We start from the raw sequence: 22,707 nt of genomic DNA on the forward strand, positions 1-22,707 counted from the left end.
ACATTAGGATACCTGTTTGAAGTTTATTAATATCCGGCGATGAGTGTTAGTGTGCGTAATTTGGCGAACAAAGGTGCGGTGTGGTCACGGGGGAGAGACAGGGTGCATATGCGAAATGCTCTTTTCTGGACTTTGATTAAAGAATGGAGTTTATTGTAGATGTGCGTGCCCAAACGATGTTACAGTAGTTCAGATAGGGAAGGATCAGTGTGTTATATAGCGTGAATAGAGTTGTGGTAGGTAAAAACGAGCGGAGCTTGGAGAGTACACCTGTGTTGCGGCTTATTACATTAGAGACGGAGGCTATGTGATGAGACCAGGAGAGTTTATCATCGATAATAACACCAAGGAATTTCGTGGAATGAACTTTACAGAAAGCAGTACCATTTATCCTCACAGCTTCATGTTGACTGGAGTAGGATGACCTACTTAAGATCATGTACTTAGTCTTAGAGGAATTAAGGGAGAGCTTGTTCGCTTGGAACCACGATGAAATTTTAACAAGCTCGAAATTCAAGATGTTGATCAGTGAAGCAAAGTTTGAATGTGAGAAGAGAATAGTAGTGTCATCGGCAAAAAGGATAAAAGACAAGAGAGGAGAACTACAGTGAAGATCATTAACGTATTGAAGAAACAGCAAAGGGCCAAGGATAGAGCCTTGCGGCACGCCATAGTGGATTGTCATGGGAGAAGAATCGCAGTTTTTTTACTGTAGTATATACTGTCTCCTATTTGATAGGTAATCAAAAAACCACTGAAGAGCGACGCCTCTAACTCCGTAATACTCAAGCTTAGATAGGAGAATGGAATGGTCAATCGTATCGAAAGCCTTAGAAAGATCAATGAATAAACCAACAATGTGTAGTTTATCAGAGAGAGAGCTAGAGAGGTAATCAACGAGATAGATAAGCGCCATATCTGTGGAATACTAATTCCGAAAGCCGAATTATAATGTAGTCAGGAAAAAATAATGAGGGAAAAATGAAACGCATCCCCACGCCTATCGATTCTGTAACGGCCAGCTTGCGGGGTGTCAGGCCCTTTTACCTGCCCCCTTCCCCTCCATTCACAGCCTAACAGAACTGGAAGCACATGAAGACTTTGGTTCTGAATCCGACGTTGAGGGGCAGGGTGTTTAGGCCGTGTTGGGTCTGAAGGTTGTTAGACATTAATTTGGTGGTTGTGTTCCCCAGATTGTCGGAAGATGGGTGAGATGGGGTGTTGTGGCAAAGCCTTGGTGAGAGAGGCTGGATAGGGTGAAAGTTGAACCCACGTCAGCTGGTATGTTAGGGGCAAGGTCGTTGCAAAGTGCAGCGGCGAGGTCTGAGTCCCGATTTAGTAAACATGCATCTGCGCATTAAACAAGCGGCTAGCTCCTAAGACCAGACGTCGTAGTATGGACGCCCTGTCCTCTTTGCCCCTGGTTATAGCTGTCCCAACACCCCCAAGTGATTTTCAAATATCCCGTGGCAGATTTATTTCAGTAAAGCATATTTTTTTGCTGTACGTTCCCATCGTGGTCAAACTCATGGTCCCGGCCGGATGTTGAGATAGATACGATACGTCACTTCAAACTCAGTGGCGTAACCCGGAAAGCTAGAGAGGGCGTGCCTCACCACTCAGCCAGCCTGGGATTCGAGGGAGGCGCTTAACTCTTTGAATGCTTCCTACAGAAAATTAGGAGTCTTAATTAAGGTCCCTTTAATGAACCACGCCAATGAGTAATACTTCGCGGCGTAATATCTCTCCAAAATACTAGGTTTGAAAACGACACACCCTAGATAGGTATAAGAATAGAAACTGTTTGGAATTGTGGGCAGTATTGTTCCGCTAGAAATCAGGCACACTCAGGGGCACAGTGATTATTTTGGACTTTCGGTAGAATATTGGCCACCGTCTTTTCAAATTGTGTAGGTATTCTTATAGGCCGGCCTATTTTAGCGGGGAAAACTGTTAGTTGTCATCAGCAGACAATTGATGAGTGAATTACTAAAAAGAGTGGCACTCGATAGGTTACCCAACGAAAAACAGATGTCACGACACGACTGTTAATGTTTTAAAATAGATTTACTCTTCCTGTCGACGAAACTATTAATTGAAAGGGGAACAACAGCACTCTAGCATTAAATAAGCACCCCCCCCCCCTCTTCTCCACCTCAGCATATTGGTTCGGGATTCGCCGTTGGCTGCCCAGGGTGGTTAGGAGGGGGAAGGGACGGTGGGGGCAGGGGCTCAATATGGGGATTCGAGCTTGGCTTGGAGATCAGGCTATTGAAGGCTAGTGTTTTCTAAGAAAAGAAGTTTGTTGCACATGGTAGGATCCAAACAGTTGGGGTAAGTTTGGGATTAGGTTTGATTAGGCGAGGGTCAAGATCGGGGCTAGTATAATTATGCGTTTGGTTTTGGTATAGGTTGGGCTCAATAAGCGGAGGTGGGAGGGCCTCAATTAGCGAGGAGGGGGTCTGCAGGTGCAAGGTCGATTACATGCCGAGAAGTTGCCGAGCCGAGCGCACGCTTGACTAGTGGATGGGGATAGATGAATGGTTGTAATTAAGTTGCCTTTGGGAACGGCTGGGTTCTGCAAAATAAGTATACTTCACCGTACGAGGGCGGCAACTGTACATGGACTGGATATTATGCACACAATAAATTAAAGTTCTCATTACCTTTTCTTTTCAAGCTAGATTATTACTCCTTCGTTTTTCAATCAAAAATGTAGACTGCATAACCTGACAACAAAATACAAGCCACCAAATGCGTGGCTCCATTAAATAACACGAAGCGCAAAACAAACACTGATTGAATCACGTATGGCCGATGTACGTCATTATTCTATCCACCAATCAGAGTTAGTCAGCCAACAAGTCGGTGACCACAAGTGAGTGGTCTGTGATTGACAGGTGCCAATCACAATCCACGTGTTTGATTGTGTAACCGACATCCATACAATCATTCCACCAATAAGATGCGTCTATTTGAGTGTCGGTGATACAAGCTTCGGGTTTAACGTGTGGCAATGTAACATTAACATCATTTCCGTCTCATCAATATGAAGCGAGTCAGTGATGTGTGATTGACAGCGCGCAGGGAGCCAATCACAAACCGGGCTTGCAAGTTCCTCAGTCACTGCTCGGGAAATCGACGTCAATATTTAAGTCACAAGCTGCCGGCTCACTCCTCACAACGACCGCTGCTCATGTTCACGTCCAGACGACAACCCGAGACAACTGTTTGCAAGATAGAACAAGAATTGCACGGTGAGTGTTTGAAACAATCTTTACGATAATTCTGCTAACTTTTGGATTGATTTTTTTAATATGTGATATTGACACAAATGTGCTTATTGCCAAAACAGCATGCTAAACATATTTCCGACCATGATGATCCCATTCCCATACGGTAAATCTGGTTCGCCAGTTTTGCAGTCAAACCTGGCTGTAGGTTTTTTCAAGAGTGTATTACATCAAATTCCTTATTCTGATTGATGTTCACGCACTTACACAATTTTTGCAGATGATAAATTTAAACCTTTTTGTGTTCAAAGAAAGAAATCTTGCGAAAGCTGAAACTTGACCCATAATATCAGTATGGTCAATCACCCGCGTTGTTTTCTTGCTAGTTTTTCTTGTTTATTGTATCAGACATAAAATCCCGATGCGATGCGATCACAATTTCCGGCTATCACTCTAACCCATTCAGGATAAAAGGTTATGCGGAAGTTGGCCACGGAAGAACGTATAAAGGAAATCGGGACATCTCAAACATCCTTTCCTATGCTGTGTTATTGAAAATTGGGATAATCTCAATACCTTTTGCACTTTGTTTTCAAACCGTGTCATTCACTAGTTCACAGTGCGCCATTCCGGTTTGACCACTATATAGGCCTAAGCGTTACTTTCAAGCACTACACGATAAAAGTGTCACTGGTCAGAATAGACTAGAGGGCGCAAATACGAACGGGTCGAATTATGATCACACACACAGTTTTATTCAAGTTCAAATTGCTTTATTTGGCTGGATTCATTTCTGGTAATCATGTAAAGAGCTGATGTTTGTACAAATTATTCGGGCCGTCTGCTCTTCTATCCGACTTCAAAGTTAAAAGCACCAACTTTCCGATGAATTCGGTGTATATGAACACTGTCAATTTAGATTGAGCAACTTTGGTTTTAACCCTTCCCGCAGCTGCCCCTTTAATCTACCTATATCGTGCCGTTGCATGGAATGTTTTTATACCACTATTTAATTTGAGCCACCCGGCCCTCAAACCCAGACCAGCACCCCTTGCATCCTTCAGACCCTAAACAGCCATTCAAACCACAGACTTGCTCTGTTTATGTCATTTGACTATTTCATTTTGGTCAGCAGGGGTGATCCATGCAATCCCTATATGAACAGTGCAAATGTATACAAGCCTATGTAAATGTGCACAAGCACACTAGGTCTTCCCGCCAATTTTAACCCCTCTACCAGATCGCCACCCACCCACTCTGGTTGATGTACCATGGTCCATACTAGGATCTAGTGAAAGATAACCCCGGGCAAGGCTACCACGTGGCCGGGAAAGTATATAGCATAGAAATGTGAGCAAGATTAAGATTCCTAGTCATACTTTCCCGGGTTCTACAAATTGGTTAATGAAGAAACGCGCACATGTGTTTTTTTTGGAGTTGTTCATGTTTATGTACATACAAGCGGTTTCGCAAAACAAACCCCAAAAATAAGAGAACTAAAAGAATTAAAAGAGAGATATGCATAAAAACCAGATAAGAAAAGATTTGAATGATTTTCAGTATATCTTTTTCATTATCTTTTTATTTCCACAGAGTGATTACAACAATTAACAAACTGGTTAATATGGTCAAAATATGAAAAATAAAAATCTGTCTTTTTCCGTTGTAGGCCTAACTTTGGGGGAGTGCTCAAAACATTAATTTGTTCTATCATTTAGTCACTTTAAGTTCTGATATGCATGTTTCATGTTTCCTTCCCTGATATTTTACATTTTCTTTGTACATTCTTTCATATCACTTTTTAAAAACTCATGTCAATTTATGCTTTGTTTTAACACTGTTAAGCAATGTTTTCAAGGGCAAATCCAGATAGTTTATTTTGTCAGAGAAAGGGGAAGGGCTCTCTCAAGTGAAATTTCGCCTTATTTGAGAAAATGTCTGTCAATGCCGAGGGAGGGCGCCCCCTCCGCACCCCGGGACCCACCACTGATCTTGCTAAACAACCCGATTTCATTGAACATGTGTAACCTTTTGAAAACGTATACATGAAATTGAATTCCCGAGCGGGACCGAAATCCAAAGCACAATAAATTCATGCAAAGTTACGTCAATTGCCTGGTTTTGTTTACGCGTATAATGATTATATTCAATTCAATTCAATAAACCAATAAACCAATACAAAGTTGGATAATGTAAGTACAACAGTTATATTTAAACATGCGATTACAAATATGAAGGTAATTACCACCAGAAAAAAATAATGCTTTCAATATAATTTAATATACTCTTAAATATTTGTATCGTTCGCTAAATTCAACTGGGTTTGAATTTGCCTGCCCGTTTTTATGCGAGTTTGAAAGAAAGCGTTGCATTATTGAACGAGCAAGGTGTGAAATTGAACGGGAAAAAAAGCTATTTGAATGAAGAATTTTTTGTTTTAAAACTCACATAATTATGTTTTCAAAAACATTTCAATGACTAACTAGTGCCTAAAAAAAAATCATATTTTTGTTGGGGTGGTGTAAAATTAAGTTGAATAAAGGTTTTAATAAAGGTTTTAAATAAAACAGGTTGTTTTTCTGGACGTATTTGGCCGAAAAAATACCGGTCAAATAATATTTTTTTCGCTTTTTATTAGTGTATACTTTTTCCAATTTCGAATGATGATTTATCAATATGGAAAAACTCACAGTTTTATTAAAATCGATGATAACATTATATCTTTCTCTACTCAAGTATAAACGTTGCCGGTTTTCGTTGTTATTTTTTTCAGCCTACACTGAATTCCTTGTGATCTCTTTTTGGACCTGATCTTCAAGTCTTCAAGAACGAACCATCGAGGTCTGTGTGGTGATGTTTAATTGATTCTTTCACAAACGTCGAAAGAGCGGGCCGTCCCCACAAAAAAAAAAAAAAACTGATGTAATTCGGTCTGCTTTCATAACTTTTATCGGCGGGCAAAAGTAATAACAAGCCCAATCATGTGGACAAAAAAAAACAGCTGTGGATTCCCCACAGCCACAGTTGTCATGGCACCCAATTAAAAAAAGAACCCGCCTTTTCATAAAATGTAAGCCCCTTGTCCACGGAGAGGCCACTGTCATATCACGCCGAACACATTGTCTGAATAATGATTCCTCAACATTATTATGTAGTCGTACAATGTCTTTTAGATAAATTCTTAAGTTAATGTTGTTACATTAACTGTTATTTCTTTTATCTGTCTGTTTCTTATTAATTTTTAGTTTTTAGTTTTATATATAGGCCCTTTACTGCTTACAGATGAAGATCTGCGTGACTACCATTCTGTCAATCGCCCTCCTTTTGGGTAACTCTGTCAAACTCAGAGCTTCTGTTACTGAGCCGGTTCCCTCGGATGGTGAAGGCCCTGCGTCTCAGGTGAGTCAGCAGTGCTGCCAGGGACCTGCTGCAGTACCTGGTATACCGGGTTTGCCTGGTCCAGCAGGACCGATGGGGCCGTACGGTCAGCCGGGGTCAAAGGGTGATTTAGGCCAGCAAGGTCACAAAGGTGAGATTGGACAGATTGGACCTATGGGTGAGCGGGGAGCACCTGGGAACACTGGGTCTAAAGGTGACGATGGAATTGGCCTGCCCGGAAAGATAGGTCCGAGAGGCCCAACGGGTCTTGTTGGAGCAGCCGGTCAGGCTGGTGTCAAAGGTCAGAAGGGTGAGCCAGGGGAGACACCAGACGACTCCAACCAGCGGGTGGCATTCACCGTGGTGAGGACGAGCAGCTCGGATGAATCTACAAGTGTCGACACCCGTTTGCCCTTCCAGCAGACCGAGACGCTTCTGCCGGGTACCACCTTCGATCTCGAGACCGGCACGTTCACCTGTAGTGTGCCGGGTACCTACGTATTTACGTTTTCTGTTCTTAAGAATGGCAACAGCGGTAGCTTTAACATTCATCTTGTTAAAAACAACCACAAGGTGATTTCCACCTATGGTCAAGCAAATCAACGAGGTCAGTTGTCTGGAAGTGCGGTGCTGGTTCTGCAGCGTGGAGATACGGTGTATGTTACCATGTACGGTAGGGCGTTTAGTGATTTCACCTATCACTACACCTCATTCAGTGGTTTCCTCCTGTACCCGGAGTCAATTAATTAATTAATAAATAATCACCACGCATAAATGTACAGGAGCAGTGCTTCCCCCAACAAAATGTTTGGTTTTTTATTTTGCCGAAACAATAACCAATGATTTAACAGAAATAATGTTCAACTTAATACTAATAAACAAAATGTCTCCCATGGGTACCAATAACAGGTATGATAAAAATGATTAATTTTAAATACATGTTTAGCATTGATATATCAAAACGGTTTACAAAACATCAACACTACTCTTTTAAAAATCATTAAAAATAAGATAAAAAAAAAATTCTCATTTTTAGAAGAAAATATTTTAAGCCGTGATTGAAAAATTCCAAATTCATAAATATTTCTCAATAAAGCTGAAAGTCTGTTCCCCAGATGTATACATAGTAAAAGCACAATCCCTGTATGTCTTGGTAGGCTTTGGACAAACTTTAGGGTGGCTGAACTTAACCCCGTCGCAGCTTTTAGTGCGAATGTTAAACTCATGAACTTATATCAACTCGACGGATAAGTCTGAAAACTAACAAAAGATCTTGAATTCAACCCTTACCGTATTTATAACTGGGAGCCAATGTAGTTCCTGAAGTATGGATGCATGTCCGCTTAACGATCTATCCTTCTTGGGATAACCAGTCGGACAGCAGCATTCTAAATATGTTGTCATTTCTTAAGCTGGTAATCATATGAACCAATTAATAAGAAATAATCTGTTCCTATAATCTAATCGGGAATTTAGATGCATGGTTGAATAAATAATGTATTTGTTTACATTTGCACCGCACAGTTCCGTATTGGCAATATATTTACAATTTTGAGTGCTCGTTATAATTAGCTTTTCGTAGAAAAGTTTTGAGACATATTAAACAAGAATGCATTAAAATTGTTGACAACAATTATATTTGTATCCACTGTGGCATGAAATATCGTTATAAATAAAGTTTTAATAAAAATGTGAACAAATAAAATATTTGAGGAAATATGTTATTTGTTCACTTTTGTTATGTGAACATGCATAATAAGTTATGACTTTTGTAAGACCTACATATTTTTGCACCGGTTGGGTTATTCTTAGTTGGGTGGAGACTCGCCCCTATATCATTAATCCTCGGAAAGATTTGGTTTCTTGCTGGAAAACAAAATATCAATTTGAAGGGCACCCTGGTATCGAATGTATTGTATATTAATGGGTGACGTTACGTACCTTTATCATATTGTGAACCACGGCCTGAATCGAAGTGTATCCCTATGTGATATAAAATGCGTTATTTCTGAAAAATGTTTGCATACACTATTTTTAATTAGAGTTTAGTTCAAACTCAGCAAGTTTTGAGTTTGAACTGTATTGTTGCTTTATTAATATTATTTTGAAGTGGCTCATGATTTGATGTTACTTTGTAGAGATATTTGGCTATTTCCGACTCTGCTTTTCAGATGTTTGTGCACCCAATTTTTACAATCAGAATATGCAATAATCAAAGAAAAGTTATGAATGTATTGTATATTTTTGTATGTTTTTACAGATGTTTGAAAAGTTTAAAAAGAGTACGATACAAAGAAGTATAAGAACCAGAAATTCCTTTAATTTTAACATTTTGCAGTGTTCACAAAATGATATCTACATAAACAGCTGGAATTTGCACTGCATCTAACCATTTTTGTTGTATTTGTTTTTAAAGACTCTTCTTAGCAGTATTTAAAAAGATTCAACGTGTGCCTTCTGGAAAAAAAGTATTGATATTAAGAATGCTGAACCTGACATAGCCAAGGGTGTAGACCTGTGTGTAACGAATGGTTTGTTTTAATAGCACCGTGAAGCTTTGGTAATCGATCGATAGGGCTACATCACTTTCGATATTAGCGATTTGTAATGTATTTTCTACTTAGTTCCTCACTGAAGTAACGTGCAGAGAAAGTTATCGTGATGGATTGTCAAACATTTAGCCCATCCCATCATTTTTGAAAGCTTGAACTTGCGAGTTTTTATACAGCAAATAAACCATGTCTTATCCCATTTTTTAAATTTATTGGTAACAAATAAAAAAACTCAAGATTTATGTTGATAATCAGGCTATTTTTGTGACACGTGTCCTGTCATCAAATAAAAAGCCCATTGCAACGACTACAAAGGAGAAAAATAGGCGGGATTCGTTGTCATGTTTTGTGACAACAAAACGGCCCCTTCTCACTGTAGCGAAAAAGAAGTAAAGAAACTTAAATGAAATCCACCTAGGAAATTAACCCAAAACACGTTAACGTGGTAAATACTAAGTTTATTACAGCCCCATCTTTTTTTTTCCACGAGATTTGTTTCTAGGGCTACAAAAGTTATTCTCTTGTGCATGAGACGCCGACCAAAACAATCAGCCGTTTTGAATGCTCCGAGGAATAAAATAGAGTAGATAACAAACGTTGATTCTTTTGTTTGTGAAATATGCTTCATAACCCGGTGTCATATGAAAATCGGACTCGTATAAAAATCGGACTCTTTTTCCCTCTTACTGGTTAAACCATCTCAAGTGACCGTTCCCTCTCCTAATTATCTATGCATGAGCATGCGCAATACCACCAATGAGTCCGTATTTCATAAAACCTAAATACATGCTACATCGGTACTGCTGATATTTTCTAGTTTTTATTTATTTAATTAATTTGTGGCCTGACATTTATTCGTTTCTTGCGGTGTAGACTGCATGGGTCCCCACCTCCGTTTTTTTAGACTCCATAATATAGGAAACCGGAACCGGTCTACCAGCAGCAGTGAAGCCATGGGGGGGGGGGGGGAGCTGCAAGATGTTACAGTGTGAGGGAGGGAGGGGCAGTTTCTGTTATACCTAATAACCGCATGGTCAATGGGAATTATTTATTTCGGGGGGGGGGGGGGGGATGGGGCGACTGCAGGACATTTCTTTTTCTATTTGTGTGTGTAAGCCCACCCCTTACACCCCTACCCCAGCCTCCCCACTCAACCTGGCTACGCCGCTGTCTACCAGCATCTTTACAGCGAATTAAAGCAGCCACATCAATTGGGGAAAAATCAATTATTTTACAAGAGCTACAATAGACGACAGGACTGTTGTAAAATCGATTTACTCATCCTCTTCCTCTTAATGGAAATACTAATGGAAAGGAAAACAACAGAGCCCTGGCATTCAATAAACAACCCCCCCCCCCCGGTCTCGAGCCGCCTTAGCATACATTTGGGGTTCGGGATCCGCCGTGGGTGGAAGGGATGATGAGAGCGGGGGTTCCTAGGAAGATTCGTTCAAAGGCTATTGAAGGTTGGGGTTTTTTTAAGGAAAGAAGACTGTTTCAAATGGTTGGATCGAAACAGTTAAGCTTTGGAATGGATTTGGTTGGGCAAGGGTCAAGATTGGGCTGGCATAATCTGTGATTGGTTTTGGTATAGGTTGGGCTCAATAAGCGTGGAGGTGGTTCTGCAGGTGCAATGTCAATTGCATGCCGAGAAGTTGGTCTGGCCGAGCGCGCGTTTGACTTGTGGATGGGGATAGATGAATAGTTATAATTAAGTTGCCTTCGGGAACGGCTGGAGTCTGCAAAATAATTATACTTTCAGGGCGGCAGTTGTACATGGACCGGATAATGCACACAATATATTCAAGTTCTATTTACTTTTTTGAAAAGCTGAATTCATTTCATCTTCGGTTTTTTTTATCACTGCATAAGAATACTAGCCACCAAATGCGTGGCTCCATTAAATAACACAAAGCGCAAAACAAACACTGATTGAATCCCGTATGGCCGGTGTACGTCATTATTCTATCCACCAATCAGAGTTAGTCACCGAACAAGTCGGTGACCACAAGTGAGTGGTCTGTGATTGACAGGTGCCAATCACAATCCACGTGTTTGAATGTGTCACCGACATCCATACAATCATTTCACCAATTAGATGCGTCTATTTGAGTGTCGGTGATACAAGCTTCGGGTTTTACGTGTGGCAGTGTAACATTAATATCATTTCCGTCTCACAAATATGGAGCGAGTCAGTGATGTGTGATTGACAGCGCGTAAGGGGCCAATCACAAACCGGGCTTGCAAGTTCCTCAGTCACTGCTTGGGAAATCGACGTCAATATTTAAGTCACAAGCTGCCGGCTCACTCCTCACAACGACCGCAGCTAATGTTCACGTTCAGACGACAACCCGAGAGAACTGTTTGCAAGATCGAACAAGAATTGCACGGTGAGTGTTTGAAACGATAATTCTGCTTACTTCGGGATTGATTTTTTTTTTTTGATATATGATATTGGCACAAATGTACTTTTAGCCAAAACAGTGCGCTATAAATATTTCAGACCATGATGATCCCGTTCCTATACGGTAATTCGATAACTTATCATGCGATATTGGTGCTTGAACCATAACCAGGTATAATGTTGCATAGAATACCACTGAATTAGCTCTAGTCTGAACAGTTGATGCGGATTCAGACCACCATTTTCTGAGGCCAAAATCAGGCAATAATAGCTCAGAGCAAATAATCTCGGTTTTATATTTGTTCAAAATAAGGAATTCCTGTCTGACAATAGTTCCGCTATTGCCATCATAGTGCACTCTCGACGCACAGTAATTGCCCAAATACTTACTGGTTTATCTAGTTCTTGAAAAAAAAAAACACTATAAATTCATGGAATTTTTGTAGTTTTTATTGCCATTCAGGTTCGCCAGTTTTCCAGTCAAACCTGGCTGTAGGTTTTTCAAGAGTGTATTACATCAAGTTCTTTATTCTGATTGAAGTTCACGCACTTACACATTTTTTTCAGATGATAAATTTAAACCTTTTTGTGTTCAAAGAAAGAAATCTTGCGAAAGCTGACACTTGACCCATAATATCAGTATGATCAATCACCCGCTTTGTTTTCTTGCTAGTTTTTCTTGTTTATTGTATCAGACATAAAATCCCGATGCGATGCGATCACAATTTCCGGCAATCACTGTAACCAATTCAGGATAAAAGGTTATGCGGAAGTTCGCCACGGAAGAATGTATAAAGGAAATCGGGACATCTCAAACATCCTGTCGTATGTTGTGTTATTGAAAATTGGGATAATATCAATACCTTTTGCACTTTGTTTTGAAACTGTGTCATTTCGCTAGTTCACAGTGCGCCATTCCGGTTTGATCACTATATAGGCCTGAACGTTCATGGGTCATTCCATGTCAGACCAACGCACTTTTTTACCTCATGTCTTCTGATTTTGATAAAAATTGCTGTGCTTGTAGGTCCTGATGAGCAATGAATGCACACCATTTTTTTAGCCCGATCCGACCTACCATGTGGTCAGGGCAGAAACCACAAAAAACGGATAAATACCACCCTCTTGGTAGAAATATGTCAAACCATGTCAATTTTCATCGAATATATGCGAATTTGGTAGTAAAATAATTAGAATTGCATGCTCAAATCAACTCTTTTGTCAAAATGTTGTGAAAAATATGTTGTCGTGACCTTTGATCCAATTTATGTAATAATGTATCATTCCGAAAATCAACGAAATGAAAATGACTGGACAGAACATGTGTTCCTCTATCAGAATCTACTAAAAATCAATTGGGGTCTTCAAAATTTTCAACTTTATGACTATTTTTGTACAGTTGGTGGGTTACAAATGAGCCAGTTTATAGACTTTACATTAGAAATCCACCCACACAACTTACTATTCTTTTTCTAAAAGTACTTAAATTAATCTTGGTTTGGGAATTTCTCATGTTTAGGGCTGATGAGGTCTAACCAGACTCACAATATAGCTTTTTGTTGTCAGATTTCTGTAGAAGATTGAAAAAAAATCAAACAAACAAATTGACAACCTTGGAGGGGGGGGGGTTCAAGCCCCTCGATCCCCCCCCGATCCCCCCCCCCCCCGGTGCCACTGATAATTAGTTATCCCACGAGCGTGCTTGGAATATTGGAATATGAAACAATGCAATGCTGCTGTGACTCATATGCCACCCGACGCACTACATTATCCCATGTTCCACGAGCCATAACGAATTTATCTTAAAGCAAACTTGACGTCTAATGCGTACATTGTACGTGGTGAGGGATGTAGGTTCATAGTGTATCGGCCCTTCAGCAGCAAACAAAAAGAACACAATACATACTTGTACATGTACAATCGATATCTGGGGCACAATATAGCTGTGCAGTATTATATCAAATCACACTGTTGTTGCTATACTTGTAGATGGACTAATCAGGGTCTAGGATTCAAGGTTGCTTAAAGATAATACTCAATATCGCAATCAAAGTTCGGGTGGCATATGGGTCACAGCAGCATTCCATTGTTTCATATTCCGAGCGCGCTCGTGGGATAACTAATTATCAGTGACACCCCAGGGTGGGTGGGTGGGTGGGGGCTCAATTCACAGCGCACTCGTGGGATAACTAATTATCGTTGGAACCGATGGGGGGGGGGGGGCTCGAGGGGCTGGACCCCCCCCCCTCCAAGGTTGTCAATTTGTTTGTTTGATTTTGGGGTATTTTTTTTTATCTTTTACAGAAATTTGAAAACAAACAAATTATGAGCCCCCCTCCCCACACAAAAAAGCAAAATCATGGGTGCGCCACTGCTGATAATTTATATAATGAGTCTGGTTATACCTCACTAGCCCTAAACATGAGAAACTCCCAAACCAAGATTAATTTAAGTAGCTTTAGAAACAGAATAGTAAGTAGTAAATAGTAAGTTGTGCGGGTGGATTTCTAATGTAAAGTCTATAAATTGACTCATTTTGTAACCTACCAACTGTACAAAAATAGTCATAAAGTTGTACATTTTGAAGACCCCAATTGATTTTTAGTGGATTCTGATAAAGGAAGAAATGTTCTATTAAGTCATTTTCAGTTTGTTGATTTTCGGAATGATACATTAGTACATAAATTGGGTCAAAGGTCACGATAACATATTAAAAGTCACGTGACCTACTTTTCACATAATTTAATTTTGACAAAAAAAGTTGATTTGAGCATGTAATTCGTATTATTTTGATACCAAATTCGCATATATTCGATGAAAATTGACATGGTTTTGACATATTTCTACCAAAAGGGTGATATTTTACTCTAAAAATGTCCGTTTTTTGTGGTTTCTGCCCTGACCATATGGTAGGTCGGATCGGGCTAAAAATTGGTGTGTATTCATTGCTCATCAGGACCTACAAGCACAACAATTTTTATCAAAATCGGAAGACATGAGGTAAAAAGTGCGTTGGTCTGACATGGAATGACCCTCATGCTTTCAAGCATTGCACGATACAAGTGTCACTGGTTAGAAGAGACTAGAGGGCGCAAATACAAACGGACCGGATCATTATTACACACACACTGTAATTAAAGTTCAAATTGCTTTATCTGGCTGGATTCATTTCTCGAAATCCTGTTAAGAGTTGATGTTTGTACAAATTATTCGGACCGTCTACTTAGCTGTCCGACTTCCAAGTTTGAAGCATCAGCTTTCATGGGCGTTGCGAGAGGGGGGGGGGGGCATTTGGCGCTTGCTGCCCCCGGACAAGGGGAAAAATAAAAAGACAGGCGTGAAATCATACTGTTGTTAATTAAATGGGAGTGGGGGCAAAACAAAAAAATCAATCGTGAAAATGCTGCAAAATATTAAAGGGATTGGGGGGGGGGATGTGCTTCGGTCACTGCCGGAGGGGAGGGCGCCCCTCCGCACCCTGGATCCGCCACTGATCTTGCTACACTGCCCGATTTTCTTGAAAATGTGTAACATTTTGTAAACGTGTGCATGAAGTTGAATTCCCGAGCGGGACTGAAATCCAAAGCACATGTGATTTCGATGCAAAGTAACGATGCAAAACTTGCTGTTTTTAAAACTCACATAATTATGCTTTCACAAAATTTCAACGACTTATTAGTGCCTGAGAATGCTCACCCTTGTTTGGTAAAATGGAATGCTGGTGCTATGGAGCATTCAGTTTCCCAAAAAAATTCACAAAGCGACATTAAAGCATGTTTCTTTTTCCTGGACGTATTCGGCCAGGAAAATACCGGTCAAATAATAATGTGTCCCTTGTTTATTAGTGTATAATTGTTCCTGTTTTAGAATGATGATTTGTCAAAATAAAAAAAAAATCACAATTTTATTCAAATCGATGATAACATTATTTCATTCCTTACTCAAGTTTAAACGCTACCGGTTTTCGTTGGGTTTTTTTTCAGCCTACACTGAACTCCTTCTGATCTGTTCTTTGATCTGATCTTCAAGTCTTCAAGAGCGAACCATCGAGGTCGGTGTGGGGATATTTAATTGATTCTATCATGACAGTGGAAAGAGCGCGCCGTCCTAAAATACCCTAATGTTAATGGGTCTTCCTTGCTAACTTTTATCAGCGAGCAAAAGTAATAACCAGCCCAATTTGTGGATTGCCCACAGCCACAGTTGTCATTGCAACCCGACTTTTGCCCCCGGACAGGCCACTGCCATTATCACACCGAACACATTGTGTGAATAAGATTCTTCAACAATTATTATGTAGTCATACATGTCTTTTAGATAAATTCTTCAGTTTATGTAACATGTTTATCGTTTCGTATTGATTTTTGTTTTGGTTTATAAATAGGCCCTGTATTGTTTTCCTTTCAGATGAAGATCTGCGTGGCCACCATTCTGTCAATCGCCCTCCTTCTCGGTAACTCTGTCAAGCTCCGAGCTTCCGTTACTGGGCCGGTTCCCTCGGATGGCGATGGTCCTGCGTCTCAGGTGTGTCAGCAGTGCTGCCAGGGACCTGCTGCAATACCCGGCATACCAGGTCTGCCTGGCCCAGCAGGACCGATGGGGCCGTACGGTCAGCCGGGGTCAAAGGGTGATGCAGGTCAGCAAGGTGAGATTGGCCCTATTGGACCTATGGGTGAGCGGGGAGCTCCTGGGAACACTGGGTCTAAAGGTAATGATGGGATTGGTCTGCCCGGCAAGATAGGTCCGAGAGGGCTACCTGGCTTTGTTGGAGGAACTGGGGAAACTGGTGTCAAAGGTCAGAAGGGTGAGCCAGGGGAGACACCAGACGACTCCAACCAGCGGGTGGCATTCACCGTGGTGAGGACGAGCAACTCGGATACCTCTACGAGTCACGACACCCGTTTGCCATTCCAGCAGGCCGAGACACTTCTGCCGGGTACTAGTTTCGATCTCGAGACCGGCACTTTTACCTGTAGTGTACCGGGCACCTACTTATTTATGTTTTCTGTACTTAAGTATAGCAACAGCGGTAGCCTTCACATCCATCTTGTTAAAAACGACTACAAGGTGATCACTACCTATGGTGAATCAAATCAACGTGGTCAGTTGTCTGGTAGCGCGGTGATGGTCCTGCAGCAGGGAGACACGGTGTATCTTACCACGTACGGTAAGGCGCGTAGTGATTCCACCTATCACCACACCTCATTCAGTGGCTTCATCCTTTTCTCCGAATAAATAAATAATTAAATAAATAAAATTAAATCACAACGCATAAATATACAGTAGCAGTGCTGCATTGTTTTTGTTTTGCTTTGCATTTTGCAAGAAACAGTAACCAATGAAATAAAAGAAAAATATTCAATGTCATGATAATAAGAAAGATAAATGATTCTTAATACAAAGCATTTTACATTCAATTATCAAAACTGCATAAAAACAGTTTGAAAAAGAAGGTTTTAGCTGCCATTGAAAAACCCTTCAAATTCGTTATTTTTTGCTCAAATAACGTGGAAGTCTGCACGGTCACCGTATGCCTTGCCAGGCTTTGGACGAACTTTAGGAAGGTTAAAGTGAACCCCATCACAGCTTTAGTACGAATGTTAAACGCGTGAACCGATATTTACTCTGTGAAGTACCGTAGCGCTGCCTCACCATGGCGGATAGGTTTGAAAAGTACTGAAGTATCTTGAATTCATTCTGCACCGTAACCGAGAGCCAACGTAGTTCCTGTAGTATGGGCGTACGACCCTTCCTTCTGCATGTAGGTTGTTATTTCTTAAACTGGTAGTCGTATAAAAAAAACATAAACCGTTACAATAGTCTGTCTGGCAAGTAACAAATGCATGTATTAAACAATATTGTTGTTGGTTTTTTTTTTCATTTGCACTTCGCATACCGTATACCGCCAGAGATTAAATGAAGTCTGCTGATATCATTTATTTATCCTCGGAAACTTTTTTTCTTGAAACAAAACAAGAGTTTCGAATTACACCACAATGGACCAAGAACTCTTCACTTTTGATAAACACTTTTTTTGTATCCCATGTTATACATGTGTAATTAAGTTTTTGTTTCATGTTAAAAGTTGAGTTTTAGGGCTTTCACTTTGATGAAATTGGTTCCGATTTAATGTAATTTCAGTTGATAATGTGACACTATTTCTGTAGATTACACAATTATGATTCTAGTATATATTTGATTGAAAGATCTTTTTTTTCCCAAGTATACATTTGAGGATGTGCTCTGTTAAGCAGCTAAACCAATTTAAACACAGACATTAATCATATAACATGTAATCAGTATCGAATATAAATACTCGAAAACTGTATTTTGAACATTACTTTATTTGAACATTTAGCTTTTAAGAATGTGGGAAACCTTGTCCCACTCGTAATACATTCTATCGAATTCCTCCCAGGAAAGTAAAATTACAGAGAAATTATGTCGTTTAAATGAACGAGCAAATCACAGTCTGACTCTTGCGAACAAAATTATTTCTTATTAGCACTTAAATCTGTGATTATAGATAACATTTCTTATCCCTTTGATATTACAAATTATTGCAAACAAAGTCAGTTAATTACCTGTATTTTTGTCCATTTTTGTTTGTTTTGACTTCTAGATTTGGGGATCGTGTTAATGAAAGGCCGGGTTAACATTGATTGAGGATGGATGGGGTGGAGGATGAATGATTAGTGGTGTCGAGGGGGTTAGGGATTGAAGATGACGGGCGGGGAGCAAAATATGATGCCGATTGTTACTTATCTTTCAATAATTCATCAAGAACAATGAATGGCACTAAGACGATGGTGTAGTCTTCTTCTCCAATATACCCCACGGATTCTTAAAATGCTAAAACATGAAGAGAGAACAAAATGAGAAATGAAAAATGCTGGATGTCAGGCCCATGAATCTTTGCCCCCCTCCCTCCTCTCCCAACACAACCGGAAGCCTACCGACAGTGTTGTTCTGCATCCGCCTGTGATGGGCAGGGTGATCAGGTTGGCTTGGGTTTGAAGGGTCACGTGGTAGAGATAAGGTGGTTGCGTTTCGCAGATTAATGGGAGATGGGTGAGAATGAGAGGGAGAGCATTGGTGAGAGAGTCTGAATAGGGTGAAAGCTGTACGATTTCCTCATACGCTCATCTTACAAACGCCGGGTATGTTACGGCCAGGGTTATCGCCACGTGCATGGGGAGGTTGTGTGCAGGGGCGGATCCAGGAATTTTCGCAGGAGGGAGGGGTTCATTGGCAAAACAAATCTGAAATGCAGAAAGTTTTTTTTTCCAGACACTTGGCCGCCAAAAGGCGGACATTATTATTGTTACCAGTAAAACGGGATCTTCCGCAATTTTTGAATATACGTTGGCAGATTTATTTCAGTAAAAATAGCTTTGCTGTACGTTCCCATCGTGGTAAACCATGGCCCCGGATGCGAATTTTCTTTATCTAAACTACACCCACATACATGGTTATTTAGCGCCCTCTACGATACTTTTATGATACGTACGCAGGTATATAATTATATTTCCCCCCACATTTTGGCGAGCAGTGCGATAGCTCAGTCGATAGGGTTGTGATTTTGCATTGCGAGGTTGCAGGTTCGATTCACCATTGTTTTGTCTCCGATTTTTTTTTCTAACCTTAGGTTTCAGAGGATATTTTGTTAAAGGGAAATTAAGTCCGAATTTCATTACGTTCGAATTCATTTCTTTTTTTCTAATTGATATTTTCTTCTCACGTTTTTAGAAAAGTACATTCCAAAACGCCATAGCGTACACCCATTATGCGGATGACGTGTGGGGGAGAAAAATATCGCACCCATGCAGGATGGTAAAGGGTGCACACCGGTAAATAGGCCTAAACCCATCCGCCGAGTGCATGGAAGAAAGTTAAACCCTCAAAATATTCTATAGGGGTCATTCTATGTCAGACCAAAGCACATTTTTACCTCATGTCTTCCGATTTTGATAAAAAAATATTGTGCTTGTAGGTCCTGATGAGCAATGAATGCACACCAATTTTTAGCCCGATCCGACCTACTATGAGGTCAGGGCAGAAACCATAAAAAAACGGACATTTTTAGAGTAAAATACCACCCTTTTGGTAGAAATATGTCAAAACTATGTCAATTATTATCGAATATATGCGGATTTGGTATCAAAACAATAAAAATTGCATGCTGAAATCAACTCCTTTGACAAAATTAGATTTTGTGAAAGTAGGTCACGTGACCTTTAACATATTATTGTGACCTTTTTATGTACTAATGTATCATTCCGAAAATCAACGAAATTAAAATGACTTGATAGAGCATGTTTTCCTCTTTCAGAATCACTTAAAATCAAATGTGGTCTTCGAAATTTACAACTTTATGACTATTTTTGTACAGTTGGTAGGTTACAAATTATAGACTTTACATTAGAAATCAACCCACACAACCTACTCGTCTAAAGGCGCCTATTATGACCATGGAGCATAGCCTGAGATCGAACGAGTTTTATTTTTAGGAAAACCGCATGGCACGGAGAAAAATCCTCGTGGCACAGGAGAGCACCAACGCACAACTCTACTCACATGTGATCCGGACCGTGGTCACGTTGGTGAGAGGCGACCGCTTTACGCAAAAGCCAGCGACGCCACCATAAATGCTAGTATAATGTAGTCAGGACAAATAATGAAGGAAAACTGAAACGCATCCCCCACGCCTTTCGATTCTGTAACGGCTAGCTTGTCGGGTATCAGGCACTTTCACCTGCCCCTCCCCTCCCCACTCATAGCCTAACATAACGGAAGCACATCGACAATTTGGTTCTGTATCCGCCGTAGAAGGGCATGGTGTTAAGGTTGGGTTGGGTCTGAAGGTTGTAAGGCATTGATAAGGTGGTTGCGCCCGCAGATTGATGGAAAATGGGTGAGGTGGGGGTGGGCGTGGCAAAGCCTGGGTGAGAGAGGCTGGATAGGGTGAAAGTTGAACCCACGTCAGCTTACGGGCAGGTATGTTAGGGGCAGGGTCGTTGCCAAGTGCAGCAGTGAGGTCTGAGTACCCAATTTGGTAAAACTGGTCTGCGCATTAAACACGCGGCCAGCTCCTAATTCCAGACGGCGTAGTACGGACGTCCTGTCCTCTTTGCCCCTGGTTATAGTAATAATAATAATAATAATAATACTAATTTTGGAGGCTAATCATCCTGACTCGCAGCTGGTATGCTGAATTGCGAAGGACGCGGCTACAACGTGGTCGGGCCGCTGGCACGTAAAGGCGCCTATGGCTGCCGGCCACATCGACCCATATATGACCACGGAGCACAGCCTGAGATCGAAAGTGTTTGATTTTTTCCGGAGGGAGGAAAACCGGAGGGCCAGGAGAAAAACCCTCGTGACACAGGAGAGAAGCAACGCACAACTCTACTCACATGTGATCTGCGGCCAGGATTCGAACCGTGGTCACCTTGGTGAGAGACGAGCGCTTGACGCACAAGCCACCCATGCCACCTATAGTGATTTACCCCCCACGTGATTTTCAAATATCCGATGGCAGATTTATTTCAGTAAAAATATTATTGCTGTACGTTCCCATCGGAGTCAAACTCATGGTCCCGGCCGGATGTTGAGAAACGATGCGTCACTTCAAACTCAGTGGCGTAACCCGGAAAGCTAGGGAGGGCGTGCCTCGACCACTCAGGCCTTCCTGGGATTCGGGGAGGCGCTTAACTCTTTGAATGCTTCCTCCAGAAAATGAGGAGTCTAAATTAAGGTCCCTTTAATGAACCACGCCAATGAGTAATACTTCACGGCGTAAAGCCCCAGTCACACCTTTGCGTATCCTAATTCCTTATGAGTTCCTTATCAAATATTTTCAATACGCAGCCGTACGCTCAATTAACGTCGAAATGTTTTGATCACTTTGACTTATGTGCGACGCACATCTAGCGTACAAGTAACGAATTCAGCGCATCCAGTGCGTATGAGATGCGTATGAGTTCCGTATGCAGTGTACAACATTTTTTTTCGGGCTGCAAATAAGTCAATTTGCAGTGCGCATACCGAGCGTATTCCGGACGCACCCGACTTATGCCGACCGCATGCTTGACGCACTTCTGAGCGTATTCCCGCCGCATTCCCGCCGCTCGCCGTCCAGAGTGCGTTGCATCTGCGCTGCAAGTACGCTATGTATACGTCCAATACAGGCGGCTCATATGCTGACGATGTGCGTCACGAACACATAGCGTACTCGTAACGCACTCGACCGATGCGGGACCGATGAGCTGCGTATTTATAACTTTTGACCTGCGTAACAGCGTACGCAGCGTAGTTTTGTGCATGCCCCATAGATATAGAATAAAAAGACTTTATTCTATATCTATGGCATGCCCAAAACTATCCTGCGTACTGGGCCGTACCATGCGTATATCTACGTACATAAAACCTACACAAAACGATAGAGATGCATATGAGTTGCGTATTGTGCGTACGACTGCGTATGAAAAAAATGTCAATGCGCAACTCATAAGGAATTAGGATACGCAGAAGTGTAACAGGTCCCTAATATCTCTCGAAAATACTAGGTTTGAAAACGACACACCCTAGATAGGTATAAGAATAGGTACTGTTTGGAATTGAGGGCAGTATTGTTCCGCTAGAAATCAGGCACACTCAGGGGCACACTTAGTGATTATTTTTGACTTTCGGTAGGACATGGGCCACCGTCTTTTCAAATTGTCTCAGTAGGTATTCTTATAGGCCGGCCTATTTTAGCGGGGAAAACTGTTAGTTGTCATCAGCAGAAAATTGATGAGTGAATTACTGAAAACAGTGGCACTCGATGGGTTACCCAACGAAAAAACAAATGTCACTACACGACTGTTAATGTTGTAAAAATAGATGTACTCTTCCTCTTCCTGTCGACGAAACTATTAATAGAAAGGGGAACATCATCACTCTAGCATTAAATAAGCACCCCATTTCTCCACTTCAGCATATTGGTTCGGGATCCGCCATTGGCTGCCCAGGGTGGTTAGAAGGGAGAAGGGATGGTGGGGCAGGGGATCAATATGGGAATTCGTGCTTGGCTTGGAGATCAGGCTATTGAAGGCTAGTGTTTTCTAAGAAAAGGAGTTTGTTGCACATGGTAGGATCC

The 22,707-nt window shown here is 41.2% G+C and overlaps 1 protein-coding gene across 1 annotated transcript; it reads left to right on the forward strand.

Moving 5' to 3' along the window:
• The first annotated feature begins 6,515 nt into the window (after window positions 1-6,515).
• On the forward strand, window positions 6,516-16,864 carry LOC119745084 (collagen alpha-1(X) chain-like). The gene is made up of 4 exons (XM_038221306.1): window positions 6,516-7,348; window positions 11,502-11,553; window positions 15,975-16,203; window positions 16,309-16,864. Exons 1-4 carry the CDS (start codon window positions 6,516-6,518, stop codon window positions 16,800-16,802), a joined length of 1,608 nt encoding a protein of 535 aa, XP_038077234.1. The 3' UTR covers window positions 16,803-16,864.
• The last annotated feature ends 5,843 nt before the right edge of the window (window positions 16,865-22,707 follow it).

This window comes from Patiria miniata, unplaced genomic scaffold (assembly GCF_015706575.1).
Source record: "Patiria miniata isolate m_02_andy unplaced genomic scaffold, ASM1570657v1 HiC_scaffold_7, whole genome shotgun sequence".
In the NCBI taxonomy this organism is placed as follows: Eukaryota; Metazoa; Echinodermata; class Asteroidea; order Valvatida; family Asterinidae; genus Patiria; species Patiria miniata.

Bases quoted from the DNA above. Each gene is read 5' to 3' on its own strand.
- LOC119745084 (XM_038221306.1), top strand. From the start codon at position 6,516: ATGAAGATCTGCGTGACTACCATTCTGTCAATCGCCCTCCTTTTGGGT. The intron at 7,349-11,501 runs GTCAATTAATTA...CTAATGTTCACG, and splicing joins GGTTTCCTCCTGTACCCGGA to TTCAGACGACAACCCGAGAG. The intron at 11,554-15,974 runs GTGAGTGTTTGA...TTTTCCTTTCAG, and splicing joins GATCGAACAAGAATTGCACG to ATGAAGATCTGCGTGGCCAC.